Source organism: Strigops habroptila, chromosome 7 (assembly GCF_004027225.2).
Source record: "Strigops habroptila isolate Jane chromosome 7, bStrHab1.2.pri, whole genome shotgun sequence".
In the NCBI taxonomy this organism is placed as follows: domain Eukaryota; kingdom Metazoa; phylum Chordata; class Aves; order Psittaciformes; family Psittacidae; genus Strigops; species Strigops habroptila.
In genome coordinates this window covers 19,758,156-19,781,245 of record NC_044283.2, presented here as the reverse complement: position 1 = coordinate 19,781,245, position 23,090 = coordinate 19,758,156, and the positions used below count along the sequence as shown (strand labels likewise).

The window sequence follows — 23,090 nt, the reverse complement described above, 5'->3', positions numbered from 1 at the left end:
CCTCATGAGTGAGACAAGCCATTTTGCTTCTGCCCTTCCTCATGTGCATTTGTCATTTTTGTCTCAAGGGTGGGAATAATTTAGCAGTTACCAAACTAACCTACAATAATTTGACTCCTGAACTGATTTCAACCACAGATCATTCAATTTTAAGTAGTGTTGTAAGGGGATTAATGAACTTTTCATTGTAGCCTGTAGAAAGTTTGTTACATTCAGAAGAAAAACATGTGCCCTAGGAACACTAAATGAAGCCAGCAAAGTGGCAATCATTCTCCTTATGCTATTTGAAAATATAGTTCTAATTTCTTCTGAGAATCCCAGCCCTGGAAGAAAAATGTACACATATGACAAAGTTTTCTTTCCTACTCATTCCTCAGCTTGATATTGCTTGTTTAAATAGCTACATGGGAGCTCATCTTTTTGATTTGCCTCTAGAGTCCAGTTAATCAAAACTTCCATTAAACAGACTCTTCTACTGATGTAATAACTCAAGATATGAGGGTGGTCTGAATCCCCAGTGTATATCCTTTGATCATAGTTTAACCAAAGCTGGATTTCCCTCCTTCCAGCACTTGGGCTCTCTGCCTTGCACTCAAACAACCCACTGTATCCAAACACAAATATTCTGCCTGAAAGCTTCCCTTGGACAACAACAAGATTTTGTTCCAGCCACTAAAGAATGTTTTAAAAGCTATGTAGCACGCAGCCTCTCTAGGGTGTGATCTTCATAGCAGCTCAAAGGACCCTAGACAAACTGCATCCCTTCCATATGAAAGGATAAGTATGCTAACAGAAATTCAGCATTACTCATTATAAATTTTTGTCTAAGCAGCAATCCAAGCATGATAAACAGATTTTCAAAACCTCAACTGGATTTGCCCCTCACTTCCCCACTGAAACAGAATAAAGACTTTTTCTTTATGTTATCTTTATTGCAAACCCCAGTTTTCAGTTCATGTAAGTCCCAAAAGATGCATCTGAAATGCTAGACAGAATTTTGGTCCTTTTGGCTTTAATCCAATCCTGTTTGATTTCAGCACTCTTCTCCCATCTCACTCCAAAATCCCATGCCTCCACAACTTTTCCCCTTTCTTTTTACCGAGCTCACCACTTACCATAAAACTGTGAAACTATCGGAGGAGTATCTTCATCTAAGTCATCAACTCCCCCTGCGATTGGGTAAGGAGGAATGGAAACTCGAGGCATAACTACCCAGCTGTGATCAGAGTAGAGAGAGGAGGTCAAGCTTGGTAGCCCAGAATTGTGTGCTATTTGAAAACCACAAATCTTCTCAATCTGTTGCCATCGATAAAGACGCTCTCGCAAACATGTCGTCAACTCGGAGAGTGCTTTCCTGAAGAAAAGCACATGTTAAAGTTACATACACTGCTCTTAAAGATAAAGCAAAGCAACACAAGTACAGTCACTCCGGCATACCAGAACATCCATTAGGATTGTGCAAATATTCACACTTTAATATCTTTTTAACTGATTTACTTAAAAGTGCAAAACCACTCAAAAACTAAATTCCATAACTCCCCAAAAATTCCATTGTTCTAGGAATAACCACAAAAGAGTATGCATCCTGGTAATACTCTTACTTTGCTTCAAGAATTTTATGGTCCACTTCATCCAGGGAAGAGCTATGTGCAACATGTAATGTTCCAAAAACAGTGCTTCTCTTCTTTTTTATCTTTTCTGCCTGAAAAGCAAGATAAAATGCAATACTGACAGGTAGCAAACAACAACTCAGAGGAGAAAAAGTATTCAAATGTTTACCTGGATAATTTGTATTTACCATGTCATATATCTAGCAACTGATCAAGAAAAGTCTTTAGCTAGGAGTTATTACCTCATCTTTGGCGATTGCCAATTGCATTTCTGCATGCTGTCTTTTGATATTGTAATACTGTACTTCAACTTCATGTGTTAACTGAAGCCACTTCTGCAACGCTTCTGGAACAGACCAATTACTTCTCAGCTCAAACTCCTTCTCAGCCTTTTTTAAAGCCATGCGAACCTAACAATCAAGAAGAAATAAAAGTGTCACCAAGAGCATCATTAGAACTGACAGCAGAAGAAAGTGAAATATAAGCACCTTTATACCCCACAGCAACATACTAAGGCTTTACAGAGCTTTGGTTTGTGCCAATTGCTGTCAAGAAGGTGGATCTGGCATTTCTGAAATACAGCACATGAATTTCCATATACTCTATTACATATCATTTTTTCTATAACATATAGTCCCTAATTTGAATCTTAAATATTTTTATAAGACAGCATTTTTATTTAGTACGATAAATCCAATCTATTGCTACTCAGAAGAGCGAGACAAAGCTATAATCTCTCATCTGTTAAAAAGATAGAAAAAAAAGCTTTTGTACATATGCATTTTGTTCCGTGAATTCAAGAATATTATGATAAGCTAATGTACAAAGTGTATGTCTTTTTAGGGTTTAAGGATTATTTTACTAGAGAATGGCAAGATTGATATTTCCATTCAAATCTAGCATTAGAAAAATGCTGCTTTCAACGTTCCTAAGTATCTATCAAAGCCAGGACCAAATTTAAAATCAACACTAAGATTATAAACATTTTGCAGATACCTGTACTAGCTCTTCCTCTGCATATTTGAGCCTACTGAGCTCACATTCAGCTCCCTCCCTCAACTCCCTTAGGCGATGAGCTTCCCGTTTTGCATCATTGATCTCGTCCATCATTTTGCGCTCCAGATTTTGCTTTTCCACAGCAACATTTCTATTCTCTTCTTGTGCCTTCTCAAGCCTTCACAATTGAACAAAAAATAGGAGAAAATACACAGCATATATGTTAAAAGTTGCAGCCCTCAGAAGAAAATGTCTCCAGCAACAGGGCAAGAGGCAACGGGCACAAACCAAAATACAAGAGGTCTGAGCATCAGGAAGCACTTTTTCACTATGGGGGTGGCTGAGCACTGGCAACACGTTGCCCAGGGAGGTGGTAGAGTCTCCATCCTTGGACATATTTAGAAGCTGCCTGGACATGGTCCTGGGCAACCTGTTCTAGATGATCCTGCTTGAGCAGGTGGGGCTGGACAAGATGACCTCCAGAAGTCCCTTCCATCCTCAACCAGTCTGTGATAATAAAGACTGTGCAAGCTTCATGAATCAACAGCAATTACATCAGACATGACGTCCACATCAGACAAAACATGCAAACTTTTAGGTGAGTCTTCATTACAGGTGTAATAAAATTAAAAGTCTCCACAGACAATTGAGTTACAGGTGCACCAGAGAAGACTAGCAACTTTCACACACAAATATGCAATACAAAGTAGAAAGTAATCAGTCCAGGTCTGCTTCAATCTTAAGAGATTAAAAACAGGACAAATGTTCTCATTTTCCATGTATCTAAGCATTCCAAAGTAAACTATAACTATATGAAAATAACAGTACATACTTCCAAATCTGTAGGTAAAAAATACTTAATCTCTATTCTTTACCTTCATCACCATGTTCATATGGCCTACTAAAATATCCAAGAGGAACTTCTATCCAAAAACCATCACCACTGAAATTACAATTTCTATGCAAAATGAAGATGAACAAGGCAGCCAAATGCAAATAATTTATGACTGTAAAGGATTTACTGTATTTGTATTTAGCCTCAAAACAAAAGAATAACTAAGCATTAACTTCTTTAGTTTTTATACCTTTCCTGCAAGTCAAGAAGACTTTGCTCTGCTGTTTGGAGACTTTCTAAATCCTTCATCATTTTTGTGATATGTTCTCTTGAAGTTCTGTTCTGCGTAAATGCAAACCAGCAGCCTCCAAAACCAATAACTATAGAAACTGTTAATATAAAATCCTTCATCCAGTTGTGAGGGGGACCTGTGCAGAAAACAACATGATCATTAGCTAATTCACTGATACAGACAACAGACTATGGAGTTTTTCCCCACCCTTTACAGCCTAAAAGGTGACAGAACCCGATACTAAACAAAATTCCAGGTTGTTTATCTCAAACCACCTTCAACCTTTCAAACGGATTCCAGAGCATTTTCCATACAACATAAGCAACTCTGCTCTAATACAATCTACTTAATCTACATAGCTCAGATCTGGCCTGACTTTTGCAAACTCATTCACTACTCTCTAAACTGACCACCAAGCTCTGGAAGGGCCTCCTAGTTCCAGAATAGCCAACATGCACAGTACCAGTAACTGTGTACTAGCAAGCATGCATACCACTGGTTATGTGGTAAGGAAATGTCTGGATATGCTAAAATGGATCAGATGTGAAACTGCTGTATTAAATTTAACTGCACTTAAATCAAGTCTGCACAAAAGACAACAGTATTGGATTTCCACTACCATCTCCTTCTTTTCTTCCTTGGGGAAAGGCATCCCCTCTCACTTCAGCATCCCGGCTTACACCATCCAAGCTAATGCAGAAGTGAATGCAACATTAGCTGTAAGTGTAATTTAAACAGTAAAAAACTTTTAGAGTACACTTCTTGTGACACAAAAGCCAATATCAATCTGTCAAGTGGGGTTATACTAAAATTCCTACACAATCTTTGTCCTGATCCCAGCATTCTGATCTTTTTTAATTCATTCCCCAGTTCCACAATGCATGCCAAGTAACCTGTCAGTACATCCACAAAATAGGCAAGCTGTCCTACCTATCAAGTATCAAGCGCCACTGAAAATCCTATCTGTTGAATTCTTACAAACAAGAGGTAAGACCAAAAAAAAAAAAAAAAAACCACACCACTTAAAAAAAAATACTAACGGGTGAGAGGTCCAAATAAAACAACATCCAATGCTTTAAGCTGAAGCTTCTGTCTATGGCTCCGGTCAATTATTTTCAAGTGAGAGATCATGAAAGCATGTTCATTTACTGCTATCCTGTTAATGATAAGACAAAGTGTTACCTATTCCAGAAGCTATAAGCAAAACCAGTCTATGGAAAGAAATACATCAATAGCATTTCCCACAGTTATATAGGTTATAGTTATGCAATTAGAGTGAGAGATACAATACAATGACAACAGTGCTATTAAAAAAGCGTACCAGCATGTGCCAAAGGAAGAACATCAAATCATTTCCCTATTTCTTTCTGGAACAATCATAAAACAAACCCATTTAGCATAGTTAGAGGTAATGGTATATATGAAGACTTGTGACACCAACTCTCCAGAATACATACAATACTCAAATTTCATAGTTATGCTCAAAAAAAGGGGGTTCTGCAGGTAGTTTGAGGTATACCCATACAATAGATTGGAAGTTGTTCAAAAGGAAGTTCGCTACTGTACAGAATTATGTCCATCGATAAAAGCTTCAACAGCAAGAAACAAAAACAAAAGCAGCATTTATATTTGAATTATTTTGGCAGGGAAAAAAAAAAAAAAAAAAAAACCAAAACCCAAAAACAACCAAAACCACAACCAAAAACCAGACAGCTTTTCAAAACTGCAAGGATGCTACTCTCTCCTTGCATTTGACTGTATCTTGTTAGACTTTAGGCTCACATAGTTGTTCCCACATAAAGACTAAAGCAGCAACCTAGAGGGAATTACTTGAAACTAATCCAGAAGAAACGTTCACCTGGGAAGTGTTGTTCCATTGACGTTGCTGTCTCTAAAATTCTTTTCATACTGGGGCAGTTCAACAAATTCTGACAGCCACTGAAGAGTGTCCTCTTGAGTCCAGTTATGAACTGGAAGAAAAGTCAGTTTAATTACCTTAAATTTTTGTAAAAATCAATAGCAAGACATAGAAAACAAGCAGAAGAAAAGCAGGTTACAATGAGCAAGAAGGTTTAGCCAAATATTACTGCAGAAAAATTAGCATTAACATTCACCAAGGTGTTTCTGGCACCTTGCCTTTTTTATTATATGCTTTCTCAAAGGAAGCTTAGGCAAACTATAAACAAAAAAGCATGGAACCAATAGAAACATTTATTAAAAATTCCCCAGAGTAATTTAGTGTCTTGCTTTATTTAAATCAGGACAGCATCTTGTGACTTATAACTGCTTAAACTGATCTCGGCCTCAATCCTTTTGTCCGTACTACCCCTGCAGAACTGAACGCATGTCAGCACGTGCTGTAGCCATTTGAGGCAATGTACCAAGATCTTTCCCACGATGACGGCTGAAGAACTTGTCTTCCCAAGAACCTCCATAGAGGCTCATGCCTACTAACCACAAAATGGGAGCAGACAAGAGAGGAAGAGAGAAGACTGAAAGAAAATACTGAGACAAAGAAGAAATTTAACAGGAAAACAATTAAATCTCTCTCATATATGCCCAAAACAGCTGTCCTACATACAATCATATTCCCACTAAGAAAAAACATTTAAGTATGTAGAGAATAATCAAAAGTTTTCCTGTATAACAGCAACAGTCTATATAAGCTTTCATAGCTAAGAAATACTACCCATAGAAATACTATATACATACTACACACACGAAAAAACAGCCACCACCACCCAAACATTTCCGGACCTTACAGGCCAGCTGCTACAGCCTACAGCTTCACACTGACAAAGTTGAAGGGAAGTTGTTCTCTCCAGTTACAAAGTCTGCAAAGGTTTGTCTGCACATGAAAGAAACAGTGATAGCCTCCTTCTGGACAGATGTGTCTTTGCATGAACATTTTTTTAACCTTTTCCCCCCTCCCCCTTAAAACTACTTATGACAATGCTGAGCAGATATTTCTTGAGAAACCTTATCACAAAGATATATGCTTAGTGATGAATTTTGACAATGATCCTTTAGAAAGAGCTGCTGAAAATTTGAAAGGTAAGCTGCAGGCAACGGAAAAATTTGTGAGTTCAAATTCATATTTCAGTTTGCACTGAAATAAGGACTTCTCGGTCTCGTCTACATCAGTGTAGCTGAAAAAATAAGCTTAAACACTCCAAATTTTCATCATTCCCAGTAACTGAAGACAGAACACATTTCCCAGAGCCATTAATAGCTTTAAAAAAAATACACTCGCAATGCAAAACACTTGTATTCTCTCTGTATGAATGGCTACATCTCCTTCCTGGAATGCTGCCCCATTTCCTTCTCTTCTTTTGAGCCTCAAACTGTTTTCCAAGTATTGATCTTGCAACAGGCTTAGTTTTGTCATATTACTCTAAGCTTTCATGTAAAATGTCCGGGGTATATTTGTAAACAGATCATTTTCACGTTGCAAAGATTCTTAACTGTTTTGTGAATACGAAGCAATCAGATTTACAAGTTATTCTAAGCATCTCAAAATGGCGGTAAGATCATCCAGAAAGATATCACCTTAACTGCATTCCGGAAATAGGGTCGTATACTGATCCAAAGCAAAAGAATTGTTTTGATGTGGCATTAGAAAAACACACCTAAAATAGCTACTATACACTACAGACTTTATCTCTGACAGTGCAGAACACACAATTTCAGAAGACACACAATTCACTGAGTTTATAAATTGAGGGGCAAAGGAAAAAAAAAGTATGGAGAAGTTTCACTTCTGCTGCTAAAAGTATTTTGTTGTCACTCTGTCAAAACTTATTTTTTTATAATTCAGTAGTAATTTGAAACATATAATCACGTAAGAAATGAGGTACATACTAACGTTGTTTACCATAGGGCCAGTCACATCTGTTATACTGTTTAGACTGGCATGATGTTTCCTTCACAGAATATCAAAGAAATTTCCCCAAACAAACCATTTGAATTTAGGAAAAAGCACTTTACTATTCATTATCTATCCCTGTATCAGATACCTCCTTCAGTACAGACACTGCAAAGAGAAGAAACTGAAGTCTATCACAAACTAGAATCAGAACTTTTGGTATATGCTTTGTCCTTTTAAATGGCCACTCACCATTTAAGTGAAGCATAGTCAACACATAGTCAACTCTTCTGGGATTTCAGTCTGAATCTGTGCCTATGCACACATTTCACTAGAAATTTAGATTTACTATGTCAAGTAATTCTGCATTAGCAGAATTCCAGTGTCAGTGCCCACAAATCCCCAACTTTTCCAGGTCAAACCGAACCCTAAACTACCATGTTCTCCCTTTCCTACAGCACCACAGTAGAGCCTTGGGAGATTGATGTACATCAGTGAAAATGTTCAGACTTGGGGTTTTTTTTGTTAATATCTTCTATATGCTATTTATTGGTAAGAAGTATTGCTTGACAATAAGACTGTAAGACAACATATATGTTTATTCTACAACAGCACTGAGAAGCAAACCAGCCTTTCTTCAGTAGAAGCCTACTGAAACATGACACAAGTGACATACACCCGGTGTACTGAAATTTGAGCAGGCCAGCTGAAATTCATCTCAATCAGCACTGCCAATTAGAACGTGCCAGCTCCTACTAATTAGCTGAGGTTGTAACTTTTCCTTATTTTAATCACCAGAAAATAACACAGTGCTTCAGACAGTGGAGTAGCAACTGACAGTTACGGTAACTTAAAGCACATAGCATTAGAGAGCAACCATAACATCCTTCCCTCTCACACCTGTTCTGTAAATAGATATCTTGAGAGAGGGGATGTCAGCAACACGCTTTGGGCAGTCAGGTGTAGAAGCCACAGTGTTTACACCTTAGTGCAGCACCCAGTATCTAGACTTGCATAGGCTGTTTGTCTTCTATTTCAGATTACAACTTTAGATTGATTTTTCATTTGGTTGGTTTTGTTTTAGTTTGGTGGGGGTTTTTTTTTTGTTTGGTTGGTTGTTCTGGTTTGTTTTTTAACTGCTGTAACACCACCTGCCTGAAGGTGAAGACAGCAAAAGTAGCTTCAAACTTCCCCTAAATGAATGTTGCTCCCTGCTAATCCACCTTAATGATTGATTAGAAGATCAGGCTATAATTTTTTCATGTTAAATTTATCACGCAGCACAGTGCTTCAGGGCAGGCAGGCATGAAGCAAAACAAGGTTACAGTGCAGCCTCAGCACTCCTATGGGCCTCCTACTCCCTTCAGAAACCAAATTACATTCAATAAGAGTATTTCACAGCAAGGAGTGGATGACAGCCACCTATTAGGCTTAAAGTTGAGAACAGGCTGACCAGGCAATATAGAAAAACACGAGCTTGTTCTATATCAAGCACAAACAAAGATTCAAAAGTTAGTTCTGTTTTAGCAAGACTTCAGCAGCAACATCAGCATGAAATATGCTGCCACCAGTAGGTTTTTAAACAGCATGAAAAAGCACAAGAGGCGTGGCCATGACCACCTTTTCAACAGTCGAACATTACAGCTCCCGCAGAAAAGCCTGCCATCAGTAGCATGCTGGCCCTGCCTGGAACAGCACACAGCATTATGTAATTCACCCTCAGCCAAGCCCTGCTTGCATGCATTTCCAGTCTCCAGATATTTAAAACCTGAAACAGCAACAATTAACAAAGTACAAAGCAACCATAACATCTTTGCCATATGCATTTTAGTCCCAGTTGCTGCAAGAACACTTGTGCACTCAGAATACAACAGGTGATCACACATACAAAGCCAAATATGTTATAATGTTAAAGAAAAACTACTTTTTAAGGCAGTTTGTAAAAACTAGGTTTTGGTAGAACTCAGATTAGTCTGACAAACTTTTCATGAGCTCCAGGACTGACCACTGAAGTTTTACTTTGCTACAACATCAAGTCCCAAGGGACAACGCTACATCACCAAGAATGCAGCACCCTACCTATTCACCAAGACAGGTCAGAAAATTACTCAGCTGAAGGCCCCTGCGTTGATTTTACAGACCCCCTTACTACTATTGAGACTAAATACCCACACATGTCTCTTCACACGACAAATTCAGATGATCTTAGCCTATTAGAGGGGCAAAAAAAGAGAAAGCAGACACCCTTGAGACACAGAACTTTTAAAGATTATTATAAAAAGACTGGTATTCAGACATTAAAACAAATGTTCATCTGTCCCCTTTGCTGAACTCACATCTATCACCTCACCTCTTCAAGGCCCTTGTAGGAAAAAATAGAAGATGCACCTTTAATTTTAACCCAACAATAACTACTAAGATTCATACTTCAGAAAAGCTGAAAGGCTTTGTATATGTATAAATACTGCTTAGATTTTATCTTTAAATAGATAGTTAAAGCAAATTCCATACAACAAGCATATACTGGCATTTACATTCAAAGAACAGACACACAATAATAGAAGTCAGAGGACTATCAGAAAGCAGTGTTTTCTGGGCTTTAAACAGCTACACTATTTTCCTAGTCATTCCTCTAAATGGAACCCTCTCTGTAGATTATGAGATTAAAAATTTCAGTGGTCATGAAAAGCACAAGTAACATGAGCTAAACATGAGCCCAAACTAAGTGACAACCTTGTTTTGTACTAAAGGACCAACTGAAATTGTGTGGAAACACAACAATAGGCTAGATGCTGATTAAAGTTATGGCGTGATTCCTTCCATGCAAGTAAAATCAATAGCAGCCTTGAAATTCCTTTAATTTGCACCAATACAGTCTGTGCCTTAAGGATTCTGCACCAGGTGGGGACTAGCAAAAACCTGCCCAGTGCCAGAAATATTAAAAAGCAATATTCTGAAGCTGCTTTTATTTTTCAGGTAATCTTTAAAGCCTTGAATGGAGCCAATTCTCAGGGTTCTAGTCACTGCATAAGATGTTTCTCAAGCAATTGCTCAAAAATAATCTGTTTTTCTTAATCCTAAAAGGCAACACCAAACAGCAATAGAAAACATCCTATACCATTAGCTGTACTTTCACTTTCTACCCTCGCATCTAACCTGTCTCACATCACCAATATCTTAAACAGCAAGCAACTTTAAGCTATTTGCCAAATACTCAAGACAAACATCTACATAAAGCTATATGGGAAAGAATGGACAATTCTGCTCAGGATAAAAAAAGCAGCAATAGATCTAGAAGATGTTTCTGCATAAGCACTAATGCTCACTGTCAAGGTACTATTTAGAGCTTTTAATTCTCACACAGATACCTCAACAGACTACTTAAAGTTTCAAATTACTGATACCATCATTTACACTACCTTCCACCCTCTTGTTTAGTGCTGTCAAATTGCACCGGTACTATAAAGTAGCAGCACATAAGAAAGTAACAAATCAAAATTCCTAAAAATATCTAGAAAGGAAAACTAGAATTTTCCATGTTACCTAATATTAAATGAAAGTAGTTTATTATTTGAGGGGCTTCATGCTTTCTAACAGTCACCAGATCACTGTTAGCACTGCTATCATTCTAAGGGCCTCCCTGTGGTGCAACTTTAGTTTCCTCAACAGCATGCCACAGTAAAGCCATTATAAGCAGGCATAGTAAGACCAGACATTCCTCTCAAAATCTTGTGTGTCTTACTCACACTGCTCACTACATTCAAGAAACCTGGAACAAAGATATACACAGTAGACAAATTAGATACTTCTGATATTGCTATAGCCTGCATTTTTGAAGACTTACTCTAAGTTGGACAAACAATCGTAGAGTGATAATTTTCTCTGATAACTTAGCTGGCAATACTTTCATTGAACAAGATCTTCAGTAAGTATTTAGAGCATATTTGAAAAGATGAGGCTAGAAATCACTGGTTAAAATTTAGATATTTACAACACAGCAAACACTTAACCAATGAATTACCCTCAGACTGCATTTAAATGGCTTCCTACACAGGATGAATCAGTGCCATGTTCCTAGTTTTATTTCTCTTTTGTTTCTACTTCTAGCTGTTTGACTAATACCAGATCTCTATATGCTCACAATACATTCTGGACCCCTGGAAATTTCTTTTTCAGTAGCTACACCATGGACCACACTCGGCAGTGAACACCGTTCTGCTCATTTAGTACTATCTTTTGATGTTTGGAATATTTGGCTCTACTCACTTCTATTTATTCAAAAACAAATTGGGGAGGGATGGTGGTGTTGGGTTATCAGTCTATTTTTCTTGTATGCCAAGTTTAAAAAAGATTTCCCAAAATGCTTTTGACTAAGAATTCTAATTCTTTGTAGCCCAAAGAAAATTTACATCTAAGTTGAAACACACTGGACTTTCCACTTTATACAATATATCATAAATGTTTTAAAATAGCTTGACTGCCACCCTTAGGGCTTACTAAATTAAAAATGTGTTTATCTGGAATTGAGTGCTTGCAACAGCTACCTTCATAAATTACAACCTCATACAGAAGAGGGTGTAAGCTAGCTTAGTTTATTTACAGTACACCCAGCACATCAAGAGGAAATTAATACTAGCTGGACTGAATGAGTTTTTTAAGTCAGGTTTACATAGGTCTGTAAGTAACAGTACCAAAACAGATTCATGAAGATACTTTAAAAGGTCATCCATTTACTACTCTAAACTACTTTGTGCAAGAAGCATTGAATTATGTCTATTTCAATAACCACCAAAATTTTTAGCCATTCTTTACCTACCTTCAGATGTTTTCCAGCGTTTCCACAGATCCTCAATGGTGATATGTTTGTCTTCTCTGTGCAAGTGGACTATGTTTATTAGAGGCATCCTTGTATTGCATATCTTCCCCTTAGAAACTGAAGGAAAAGGAAAACCTCTTAAATGCTAAAATAACAGCTTCTAAACAGAACTACAAGGAAATCAGGCAGAGAGTCTTTACTAGCTCTTTCCCATGCAAGCAGTACACAATTGACATAAGTTGACCACATCAAAGACTCAGAAAGCAAGTTAAACACTTTTACAGGAATTGATTTTCACAATGCCTAAATCCTAAAAAAACTAGCAATTACCAGTATACTAGGTTTAACAACTTTATTAGTATGCCTTACGTTTACAGTGATTACAAGAGTGCACCACACAGTCATACTACATAATTCTCTACTCTGAACACATTTAACCAGCTTCACCTACTTGAAGTCCATTTAAGATTTGAAAATGTACCAGTCCTTTATAAAGGAGTAACACTTGAACCCTGCTATACCAGATAAAGCAGATAAACTGCTTGAGGGTATGAAAGAAAAGCGGTGGACTAAATATTAATAAAGTCTTTTGATTAGACAACAAAAAATTGACTTCTATTTCATTAAATTAAAAAACAGAAGTCCATCTGGGCAAATTTTCTTCTTGCTAACCATTCCTCAGTGGTTACATTCCTAGCACAGAAGCATTAAACAAGCTCTTTCGTTCTCAGTATTTAATAGGAAGCCTGTGTCAAAATACTGCATTTTGCCTTTCAGTAAACATGATAAAAAGGAATAGCCTGGAATCCCATCATATATAGCAGCGTTGTATCGGTATTTCACAAGTCACTACAAACAGGTTCTCCAAATGTATACAAAGGAAAAAAAAAAAAGCATGGAACTGTAAACCCCGTTTTGTTTTTATTTCACAGAGGCCTAGAAGATTGGAATCCTGGTTAGCAAACCACCTCTCATTAATAGTGAAAACCTACCACAGATACCAGTCCCTAAAAGCACAGCATGAGCCATGTCCGTGGGTGGAGATATTAATATTAGTACCAGAAAGCTAACATGACAGCTAAGTCATCTTCCACAAGCAATTACTTGCTTGCTTCATTTCCTAAAGAATAAAGAGGCCCAAACAAGAACAGCTATAGGCAGTCATGACACTAACTCAAAAAACAGCTTTTTAAGTGGCTGGTCATATGTCATCACCACTTCGAGCGGAGGTGAAGAAGAAAGCCAAGCTAGTGATGCGCTGCAGAAGACCCCCACTTAAAATTTAGCCTTGCTTTATCTGCAAAGCTTCCTGCACAGATCCCATTTCTAACAAATCTAGAGACTAAGTTATTCAAAAAACTGAAAAGTAGTCAATTGTAAACCATAATATTAACTCTTAATAAAAAAGAGGCAGTCTATGGTAGCAGAAATATGCAAGAAAAGCTAACACAAATTCCCCTTATTAAAAACTTCAATCCTACTTGGAAGTAGGGGAATCTAAAAACATGGAAGGGATTCAAGTTTCTCCTCTGCTAGACTTGGGATAAAGTATGATTTGCCTTCCCTAATCCAATCACAAAGTCCTATGTGTCTCTACGACACATAGGTTCCAGGTTGAACGCAAACCCTCTCTCATTCATCTATCACTCAAAACTTATCAGACATTAGCTTTTCTAAAGCCTTTTGATTCCTAAAATAGTTTCCATTTAGCCCATACAAATTGCACTGGCACTTTTCACTCCTCTTCCCTATATATATGAGAAAGCCATAAATACAGGTATTTATACACACACAGAGATGTGTATAAATGAGAAATACAGGAGAAATTTATGAAATATATGAAAACAAATGAAAATAGCAGCCTGTTAGGGCAATTACAGATCTTCTGAAACACCATGGACCAGCAACTGTAAAAAAGTACAATAAGCACAGAAAAGGACTGACTGCTGTAGCTATATGCAAATTTAAAAATACCTCTTGCATATTCCATCATCCAAGTGTGAATTCTGAGTACTCCCCAATTAGTACAGCTACCATGAAGCTGGCAATTTCCATAGCTAACATGCAACATGCAATCAAAGCTGGATTACCTTGTTGGTTCCCACCTTATGTTTATTAAAGGGATAAATTGAAGAAAAGGAACCAAACAATAGGAAAACAAAAAATCATCTATTCATTAATGTCTCTCAAATTTTCCAGATTCGAGTACAGTCTCACAGCTGGAGCAGCAGGAAAGAACTGATGTTTGCCCACCTCACCTTTTCCCTTCACACTGCAAGTACCTACTATCAACTACTATCCCCAGCATGTTTTTTGGAATAACGTACTAAAAGGACAGCAAAAAATACATTATGGTGCTCTCCCTGTAAAAGCTATCTCACTTCATATGAGAGTTAAGGTACATGTTAACACTCTTTAGCTTTCTAGTGACTGGTGATGCACTGCCCTTGGAGACTTCAAATGTCAGGTGTGGACACTCATTTTAAAAACAAACATCATAGGCAATCAAGTTTCTGAAGAGGAACAGAATGAGATATATACTGCACTCAAAAGGTTTCAGCACATTTTGCATCTCGTCAGCTAAAAGTCATTTCAGATCAGTTTTATTCTTAAGAAATAAACTTGCTTCTATCTTTACTGCTAGTTGGCAGCAAAGGTTGTAAAATACTTCAAGACAAGAACATCTGAACAGTTGCAGGTGCTGTCAAGTAAAATCTGAACTGCTGTTAACAATACTACATACAGGAATAAAAAAGATGCTGACTGCTATACTAAAAAAGCTTCAAGGTGTTACGACTCACCCCAAAGCACTATAAAGGTACTACAAGAAAGCATTCTGATTTTTAAAATGAGACTGGCATGGGTTACCTTGGCACCCAGATAAGCAATACAAACAAGAGTTTGTGGAAAACTTGCAGCATTTCTGTCATTCTGCTACAGAGCCCGCAGAGGGAGCAAGAGTTAACATATGAATTCATATTCTCAATACAGTGCTCGAGCACAACCTGCTACAGGGTCGGGGAGAGGGGAATGAAAAGCCCAATTTCAAATTTCATCACAAATACAGAAAACAAATCCAAGTTCAAAACACAAGATTTCGTGGGAGAATAGGAGGGCAGCGGAAAAGATCTGGTTTATACTGAGAGGCTGCTGAGAATATTTGGCTAAGTCCCTTTTTTAAAAAGGGGCTGTCAACACACAAACTTGTAAGCAGGTTGCATTTAGTAATCAGTAGGCAGTTACTCCTCAGGGGGAGAGATTATGCGCTTATGAGAATTTCTTCAGGAAAAGAAAGAAGCTCCTCTTCTGCTCAATGCTACCCACATTGCTCCCAGATCCAGTGAGAATAATCACAATGACTTTCTCAGTGAGGTTCTCTAACAACCAGATAGTCACAACGGTAGTTACAGTGTGCACAGCTGGAAAGAGGACGTCATGTTTCAAAGAATGAATCCATTTACTAATGAAGAGCTATGACATGAAACATTGCTCTCCTGTTTAAAAGATCTGTTTCATAACTGGCCTGATATGGAAGTGCTCCTTTAAGAAAAGGAATTGTGTCCTAAATTGAAGAAAGCCATAAAAAGAGGATTTTCCTGTTCTTTGTCATGGCAGCTAATCTCTCTTCTGTTGCCCTGCTCATTAAGTATACAAACAAAAGGTTAGAAAAATAACTTTAAATGGAGAGGTTAAAAGAATAAGCTCTAAACAAAAAACATCTAAGAATTATCTTAGCCAACATAATTACTCAAGAGGGAGAAGGCTTTTTAAGACTACAAAGTTGAAACAAAGAAAGCAGCAGATAAGATACCTTAACAGTGTGAAACAAAAAAAATCATTTGTCAAAGCAGTTACCTCAAAAACAAGTAAAGCGTAAAAAAAAAAAACAACAAACCATCACACCTAGACTCAAAACTGGAGCTTTGGTCCCAAAAGTACCATTACAACTGTGCTTCCACAAAGATTCACATCCCAAAGCCCAAGGTTCAGCAGTGTAATAGGTTGAGAGGAAACCTTCTCCCCCCTGGAGGGAAACAAAACTTGTGGAGTCCTGGAACAGAGTTACAAGGTCAGGTAGGTACACAACCACCTTTCTTCCTCTTCAGAAAGCTTTTAGTACCATAACATTCACCAAAACCCAGTCAACTCATAACCAAAAACTAACCTGAACTAAGAGCCACCAACACGAGAATAATACATTCCAATACCAGTTTGACATGGAGAGCACTAAAGCCACATGCAATAACACAAAAAGTTCAAGTATGTTAAAATACAGAAGTTGCAAGAGAAGCCTGGTCCTTGAAGAGCAAATAAACAATTGCATACTTTTGCAATTGTCAGTGGAAAAGTAAAAGTAACTACACTCACTAACTGCAGAAGGAAGCACTCATGCTATGTTTACATTTTGTTCTGTGTGAAGGCTCAAGTTTATGAATTTCAGTTTCATCAACTTAAAATAGAGTCTTTAACTGACAAGTTTACTTTAAGAGCAATTAGTAACATCTCCTGGCTAAGTATCACTGTCTTCCTTGAGTATCTATACCTTAAACAGTGTTATGTCCTTTAGTTTTATTCCTTCAAAAGAAAACCTTCAAAAGTTACGACTTCAATTTTCCTGTAATCCTACCTTCAGGTAGATCCGGCCACTGTTAGACAGCCTCTTAATACATTCCCTCCCATCTTCTGCTACCAGACTCATTGCAGCTATCGCAATGTCACGCTTATTGGCTAAGTTAGGATGGCAAGTATGCTTTTAAATATATGATGATTCAGGTATGACAGCATACTCAACTGCCTACTCTACAGAAATGGCTTCTAACGATGTTACACAGTAAAATAAGAAAATATACTTAAACATAATGAAAACATTACTAGAAAAAGGAAGGACATGGTGTTACTATGTTACCAAATGTTACAAAGTGTTACCAAGTACATTTTAAGTAACCTACAAATTCTATTAAAAAAAAAAAAAAAATATGGCAGCTCAAAACAAAATTGTAGTGTGCTACTGCAAAGCAAACTCTGCAATCCCTTCAAAGCCAAGGTAGAATTTCCAAGGGGGCATTTCACTGTAGCAGGACTAAAAGCCTGCAGTGCTACACAAGTAGGTGCAGACAGCTACATATTAGCTTAAGTACCTCTAAGAAGGCAACGGCCTGAGGTAGGTCTGATCCAAACCACATTGCAACAGGTTTCTATGCAACCGTACCCATGAGAACACACACTGCCTCTCTACAGGACACCTTAGCACAGGCACAGCCATGGACTAACACGGTCATAATGTTTGCAGACAAAACCTGGCTCCTACCTATCCTGCTCTGAAAAATAAAAAACGGTAAGAATGTGCAGACATGCCCAGAGTTGCTTACAAAACTTCAGGAGACAAACTGAATTATAATATTCAGTGATTAAGGAAAAGAAGGGGAAAAAAAAAAAAAAAAGAAAAGAAAAGAAAAAGAAAAGACCTCTATTAACAGATCTACAACAAACTAACGGAATCAAGGTAACCAAACAGCTCCTGGGAAAAAGGTTGCTACCCTGGTTAGGAAGCTCAAAACACTGGTTTGAAAGATCAGTGTAACAACATTCTGCACAGTGAGATGTAACACATACTGATGAGCCATCCCAGTATTACGCAGAACAGTTTTTTTCAGTTTCCAAACCACTGCAGACAGTATTTCTCTACATGCAGAATTTTTCCTAACCAGCTGACAATGAAGTATCAACTAGTTTACAAAAATATGAACACCAGTTTACAGACCTTTATTATATAAATGATAACGACAAAACCAGTATACTAAGGCAACTTTACAGGACATTAAACACTTGCTGAGTGTATATTTGCAGACAAAATGAAGCAATAGCTCAGTCTGCAGCAGAGCCTCTCCCAACTGAACTTAAACCACCGTGAGGTAGGCTCCTGGTGCTTAACAGTCTTCTGCTAAATCTTTGCTCCCTCCAACATGTAACAAAAGGAAGAGAAATTCTGCATATAAATTTGCTATTGTTCAAGAACACAGAAGGACTATTCACTTAAGAGTCATCCGAGTTTAATATTAAATACTGAAAGTGTTTTTTGACCTCACACTTCATGCTCCTCACATCCAAAATATACATACTTAAAATGGGAGCACCACGCTGTCTTGGTATCTAGTTCTTCGGGATTTCCTGTCATGAAATTTCTTGCAATTTTGCACAAAGTATTTAGTACTCATACTGTCCAGAGCAGATTACTGAAATGAATGGGTCTCTCATCCAAACTAGTAAATCATGTTTCATTCACTTTTTATATCTCTCAAGGAATTAAAGAACAAAGATATCCAGACTTCTTTACCAACTCATCTTTACACAAATTGAATAGGCAGGTCTATTTCAGCAGTAATTCAGAAAATTATTTTTCGATAAGGTACATGTTAAATTTTATTTCTCCAGATTTTCCTAAAATAGTAATACTAATATATGATATTTTAATTTAGCAAGCTCGTAAAATAGATTGCAATGTACAGATGCATGTATCATTTTAATTCCTAAAACAAAGGAAGCATAAACAACCAAGAATGGGACTAGCAAACTGATTAAACTAATAAAAATAAGTAATAAAAGCATGAACTGGTTCTCCTTTATTATAAAGCCTTTAATCAGAAATTAGCAGTAATGTGAATATATACTGAAGCATACATTTCTGAAGTTATCCCCGTTCTATAAAATATTTATTTTGAACCAAGTAGTTTACACTTGACCTCTGTATCTTCCCCATTTCTATTTCCGTTTGGATTCTTCTTTGACTTCTTCCTTTTTAGACTTCACCTCTTCATCCCCTCTTAAAAAACACAGCATACTCTCTCAAGACATTGTTTGTTCCAACTCTCTTGGATTATTTGCATCCAAAATGCAAATATTACGTCAAGCCCTCAAACAAAAGCTTTACAGAGCCCACCCATTCAGGAGATTGTCACTTCAAAGGAAGATCGTGGGCTGTCAAATATTTTGCCTCTGTCAAACATACTGTAGCCAAAGTGCAATCAGATTATACTAGCTACTTTTTCTGCTTTAATCTCTGTATAGAAGACAATCATACTCCCTGGTTTAGACCAGTAAAACTAGGTTCTTTTCAATTCTTACCTCAAGACAACATTTTAAGTCAGGCACTTCTTTGCATATGACCCCTGAGGTTCCAACTTCTTGGCCTGTACTGTTAAAAGCTACTTTCTAATCGTTTCATGCTTTCAATACTGCAGTTTCTTCCTCTTCCACCTAGTTTCTTGCTTGGGGCTTTTTTGGTGGTTCTGTGTAGGCTTTGTTGGGTTGAGGTTTTTTGTTAAGTAATTATGCAAGTACACTCAAAAAGCCTCAAATAAAATATTAAGATACTAAGTGATCTATCCACGCAAAGCTGTAAATTCATGCCATTAGCTCTGTGTGACATTAAACACACAGTAAGATATTAATATTTCAAAAACATCAACTTATTCTATTTGTATAGTGAGATTCCTTGAGGAATATGTAGGATCTACATATAGAAGCTCTTTGGAAACAGGAAAAATCTATGTAAATAGTGAACATATGATAAGTCTTACTGCTTGTGCCTCTTCATCGTTAAAACGAATCATGTACACATGGTGCAACAGATGCTTCCTGAGGCAGATAGCCTCCACAACACATGACTAAAACCCCGGTTAGTAATACATTCTCCCTTTCAGTTACCCTTTTACAGCCTAACTCTTTAAATCAGTTTAAACAATTGCAATCTTTTGTATGCTAATAAAGTAGTAATAACAGAAGCGAGATTTGATAGAAAAATTCATATTAGCCTGCCCTAAAAATTCAGGGCAAGTATTAGAAAGTTACATGAATCCTGAATGAAAAAATAAATAAATAAATAAAACATATGAGTAGCAATGTCAAAAAGCTCTCTTTCCCCAAGTATTTTGTAATAACTAGAATTAGGAAAGTATCTTCCAGTGACTTTGAAAGTTCAGGGTTTTTTCATCACTACAATTATCTTAAGTTATACCATCTAGTCTAACTTAGGTACGAGACCAAACAATAAGGAAAAAATATATCCAACCAGTCCATGCTCAAACTAGAGCCCCTCTATCTTCCTTAGAAGACTTTGACAAATCCCTCGTGTGTTTCGATGACTAATAGATCCCATGTTAAAAATTTAGATCAAGTTTCCCCACATCAATTTCATCAAGGTCAAATACAAGCTTCTTTCCAGTCCACACAAGGTAGATCCAAAAGGCTTCCAGTATATGACAATTTTTGAGGAAATAAGTTTCTAGTAACAGGTAAAATTTTCTTATATCCTAAAGAAACTCTCCCTACAGAATGATTTTATGTAAGGATTCATTTTACAAAGGAAAAACAAACTTTATGTTTAACATAAAACAGGGCATGAGGAACATTAAGAAAATAGAGTGCAGATGAAATGTCTGGAATTGCTGTTGGGATTTCTCAACAGGATTAGCAAATTAGAGTGGCCAAAATAAACAGTTCAACATCTTTAGCTCCTCTTACCTTCCTTCTCAAAATAACTTCTTTACAAGAACTTCCTTTCTTGGTGTAAATATACACTTGTAATTTGTAACAGTGCTTTAGTGCTGGTAAAACAGCAGAAAGTTGTTGTACTTTGTCACATTTTTGCTGCCAAATAAAAAGCTGACAAATATCTGATCAACATACTCAATATATGACTCTTCCAGCAGTCTTGCAAATAAAAACCATGAAGCATGAAACAGGAAATCCATTACCCTGCTGTAAAATCCCTGTATTCCATATAAACTTCACTTCTAATCAAGTGGGGTTTTTTAATTATCAGTCCTCATTTTTAACTAAAACAAGCAGCATTACCCACTTTGACAAATAGTGGTTTTGAAACAGTGTATATTAGGACATATTTAGTATATATTCAGACCTACTGTAATCAGGTAAATGTGTTATTAAAACGTCAGATCTTTTAAAGATTATGGTAAAGTTCTAGTAATAGTGTTACAAGAAGAACATACACGTTATTAGTTTAACTTGCAATTAAATTGCATTTCTCATTAATTTCAGGTTTGCTTTTAATGTCTTAAGGCGCTTGATGCAAATATATATTCATCACTGATTTGCATGGAAACTATATGTAGAAAAAAGCTAATTGGAGGATTTATTAAATATTTAATCCATAATTAAAAATGAGCTCGCAGAAAAAAAATACTACATTTGAATCATTTTATGCACAGTCAGTAGTTTGAATATATAGTTTCATTAATCTCTCATTACCCCCCTATAACAGCATACCTCATGAACTGTTCTAATTTCAGTCATTTTAACAGATTTTAAGAGTAGCTTCTGTTGCTTGGGTTAATCTTGACTTTTCACTTGAACAAAGAGAAACTTAAGATCAGGTATAAAGATGGTCCACTTGAAACCAGGACAGATCTTTTGATTACTAATAAAATTTTTCCTATGTATAAATATTTCAGTGTTTTCTTTTAACTTTCTTAACAAATACAGCACAAGACAAGAGAATCACACAGTGCTGAGAAGCTCCTCAGGAAGCTTACACTCCATTACTAACATTTCAGTTTGCAGACTGGATTGTGCCTGTCCCAAACATGACCAGCTAACCAAACTTTCTGCAATAACATAGCTAGACTATTTTTAGTGTCTGAACTACCTCACCATGACACTCCCTAAGGTAGAGAGCAGATTTTTTCCCTCAAAGTTATTTTATTCTGGACCATTCTCTCTGTTGTACTGTATTCCTTCACAAAACTCCTATCAACAAAGCATCAATCACTGTTGATGCTGTTTGTACATAGTCACACAGAAAGGTAAGTAACATCACATTAAACTTGACAATGATAATTAATGACTCATTTGGGGAGAACCATCTTCCCAAAGATGTTACAAAAACGGGAAGAAAAAATCAGCACTAGATTCTTCTCCCACTCACCTCCAGTGAAAATGGGCTTCAGAACCACATGGTAATACCCTCTTCACTTCCCCTCCTTTCTCAAGCCTGTACCTGACAACTGCCAGAAAGCAAAATAAGCAAGAACAATGAAACTACATGGATGTTTCAATTCCTACCCAGCAACTCTGAGAACCCCAATGGTGAAGTTGAGACCTGCTTGTGACCAGCAGGTCCAGGGCAGCAACTCTACCCCTTGGCTCTCGTGAGACTCCATCTGGAGTACTGCATATGGCTCTAGGGCCCCAACTTAAAAAGGACATGGACATGTTGCAGTGAGTCCAGAGGAGGGCCACGAAGATGACCAGGTGGCTGGAGCACCTCTCCTATGAAGACAGGCTGAGAGAGTTGCTCAGCCTGGAAAGCGAAGGCTCTGGTGAGAGCTGAGAGCAGCCTTTCAGTACTTAAAGGGTGCTTGCAAGAAAACTGGAGAGGTACTTTTGACAAGGGTATATAGCAAGAGGACAAGGAGGAATGGCTTTAAATTGAAAGAGAGTAGATTTAGATCAGGTATTGGGAAGAAATTCTTCACTATGAGGGGGGGTGAGACACTGGAAGCAGTTGGCCAGAGAAGCTGTGGCTCTCCCATCCCTGGAAGTGTTCAAGGCTGGGCTGGATGGGGCTTTGAGCAACCTGGTCTACTGGCAGGTATCCTGCCCACAGCAGGGGGATTGGAACTAGATGATGATCTTTGAGGTCCCTTCCAACCCAAACC

The 23,090-nt window shown here is 37.3% G+C and overlaps 1 protein-coding gene across 1 annotated transcript in view; it reads right to left on the bottom strand.

Moving 5' to 3' along the window:
* The window catches only part of STIM2 (stromal interaction molecule 2), a 97,866-nt gene that overhangs the window by 9,392 nt on the left and 65,384 nt on the right, over positions 1–23,090 (bottom strand). Inside the window, exons 7-10 of the mRNA XM_030491568.1 lie at positions 2,607–2,784; positions 1,853–2,020; positions 1,602–1,702; positions 1,116–1,354 (exon numbers count right to left, since the gene is read on the bottom strand). Coding sequence (XP_030347428.1) covers positions 1,116–1,354; positions 1,602–1,702; positions 1,853–2,020; positions 2,607–2,784 — 686 coding nt within the window. The remainder of the gene's footprint in view (positions 1–1,115; positions 1,355–1,601; positions 1,703–1,852; positions 2,021–2,606; positions 2,785–23,090) is intronic.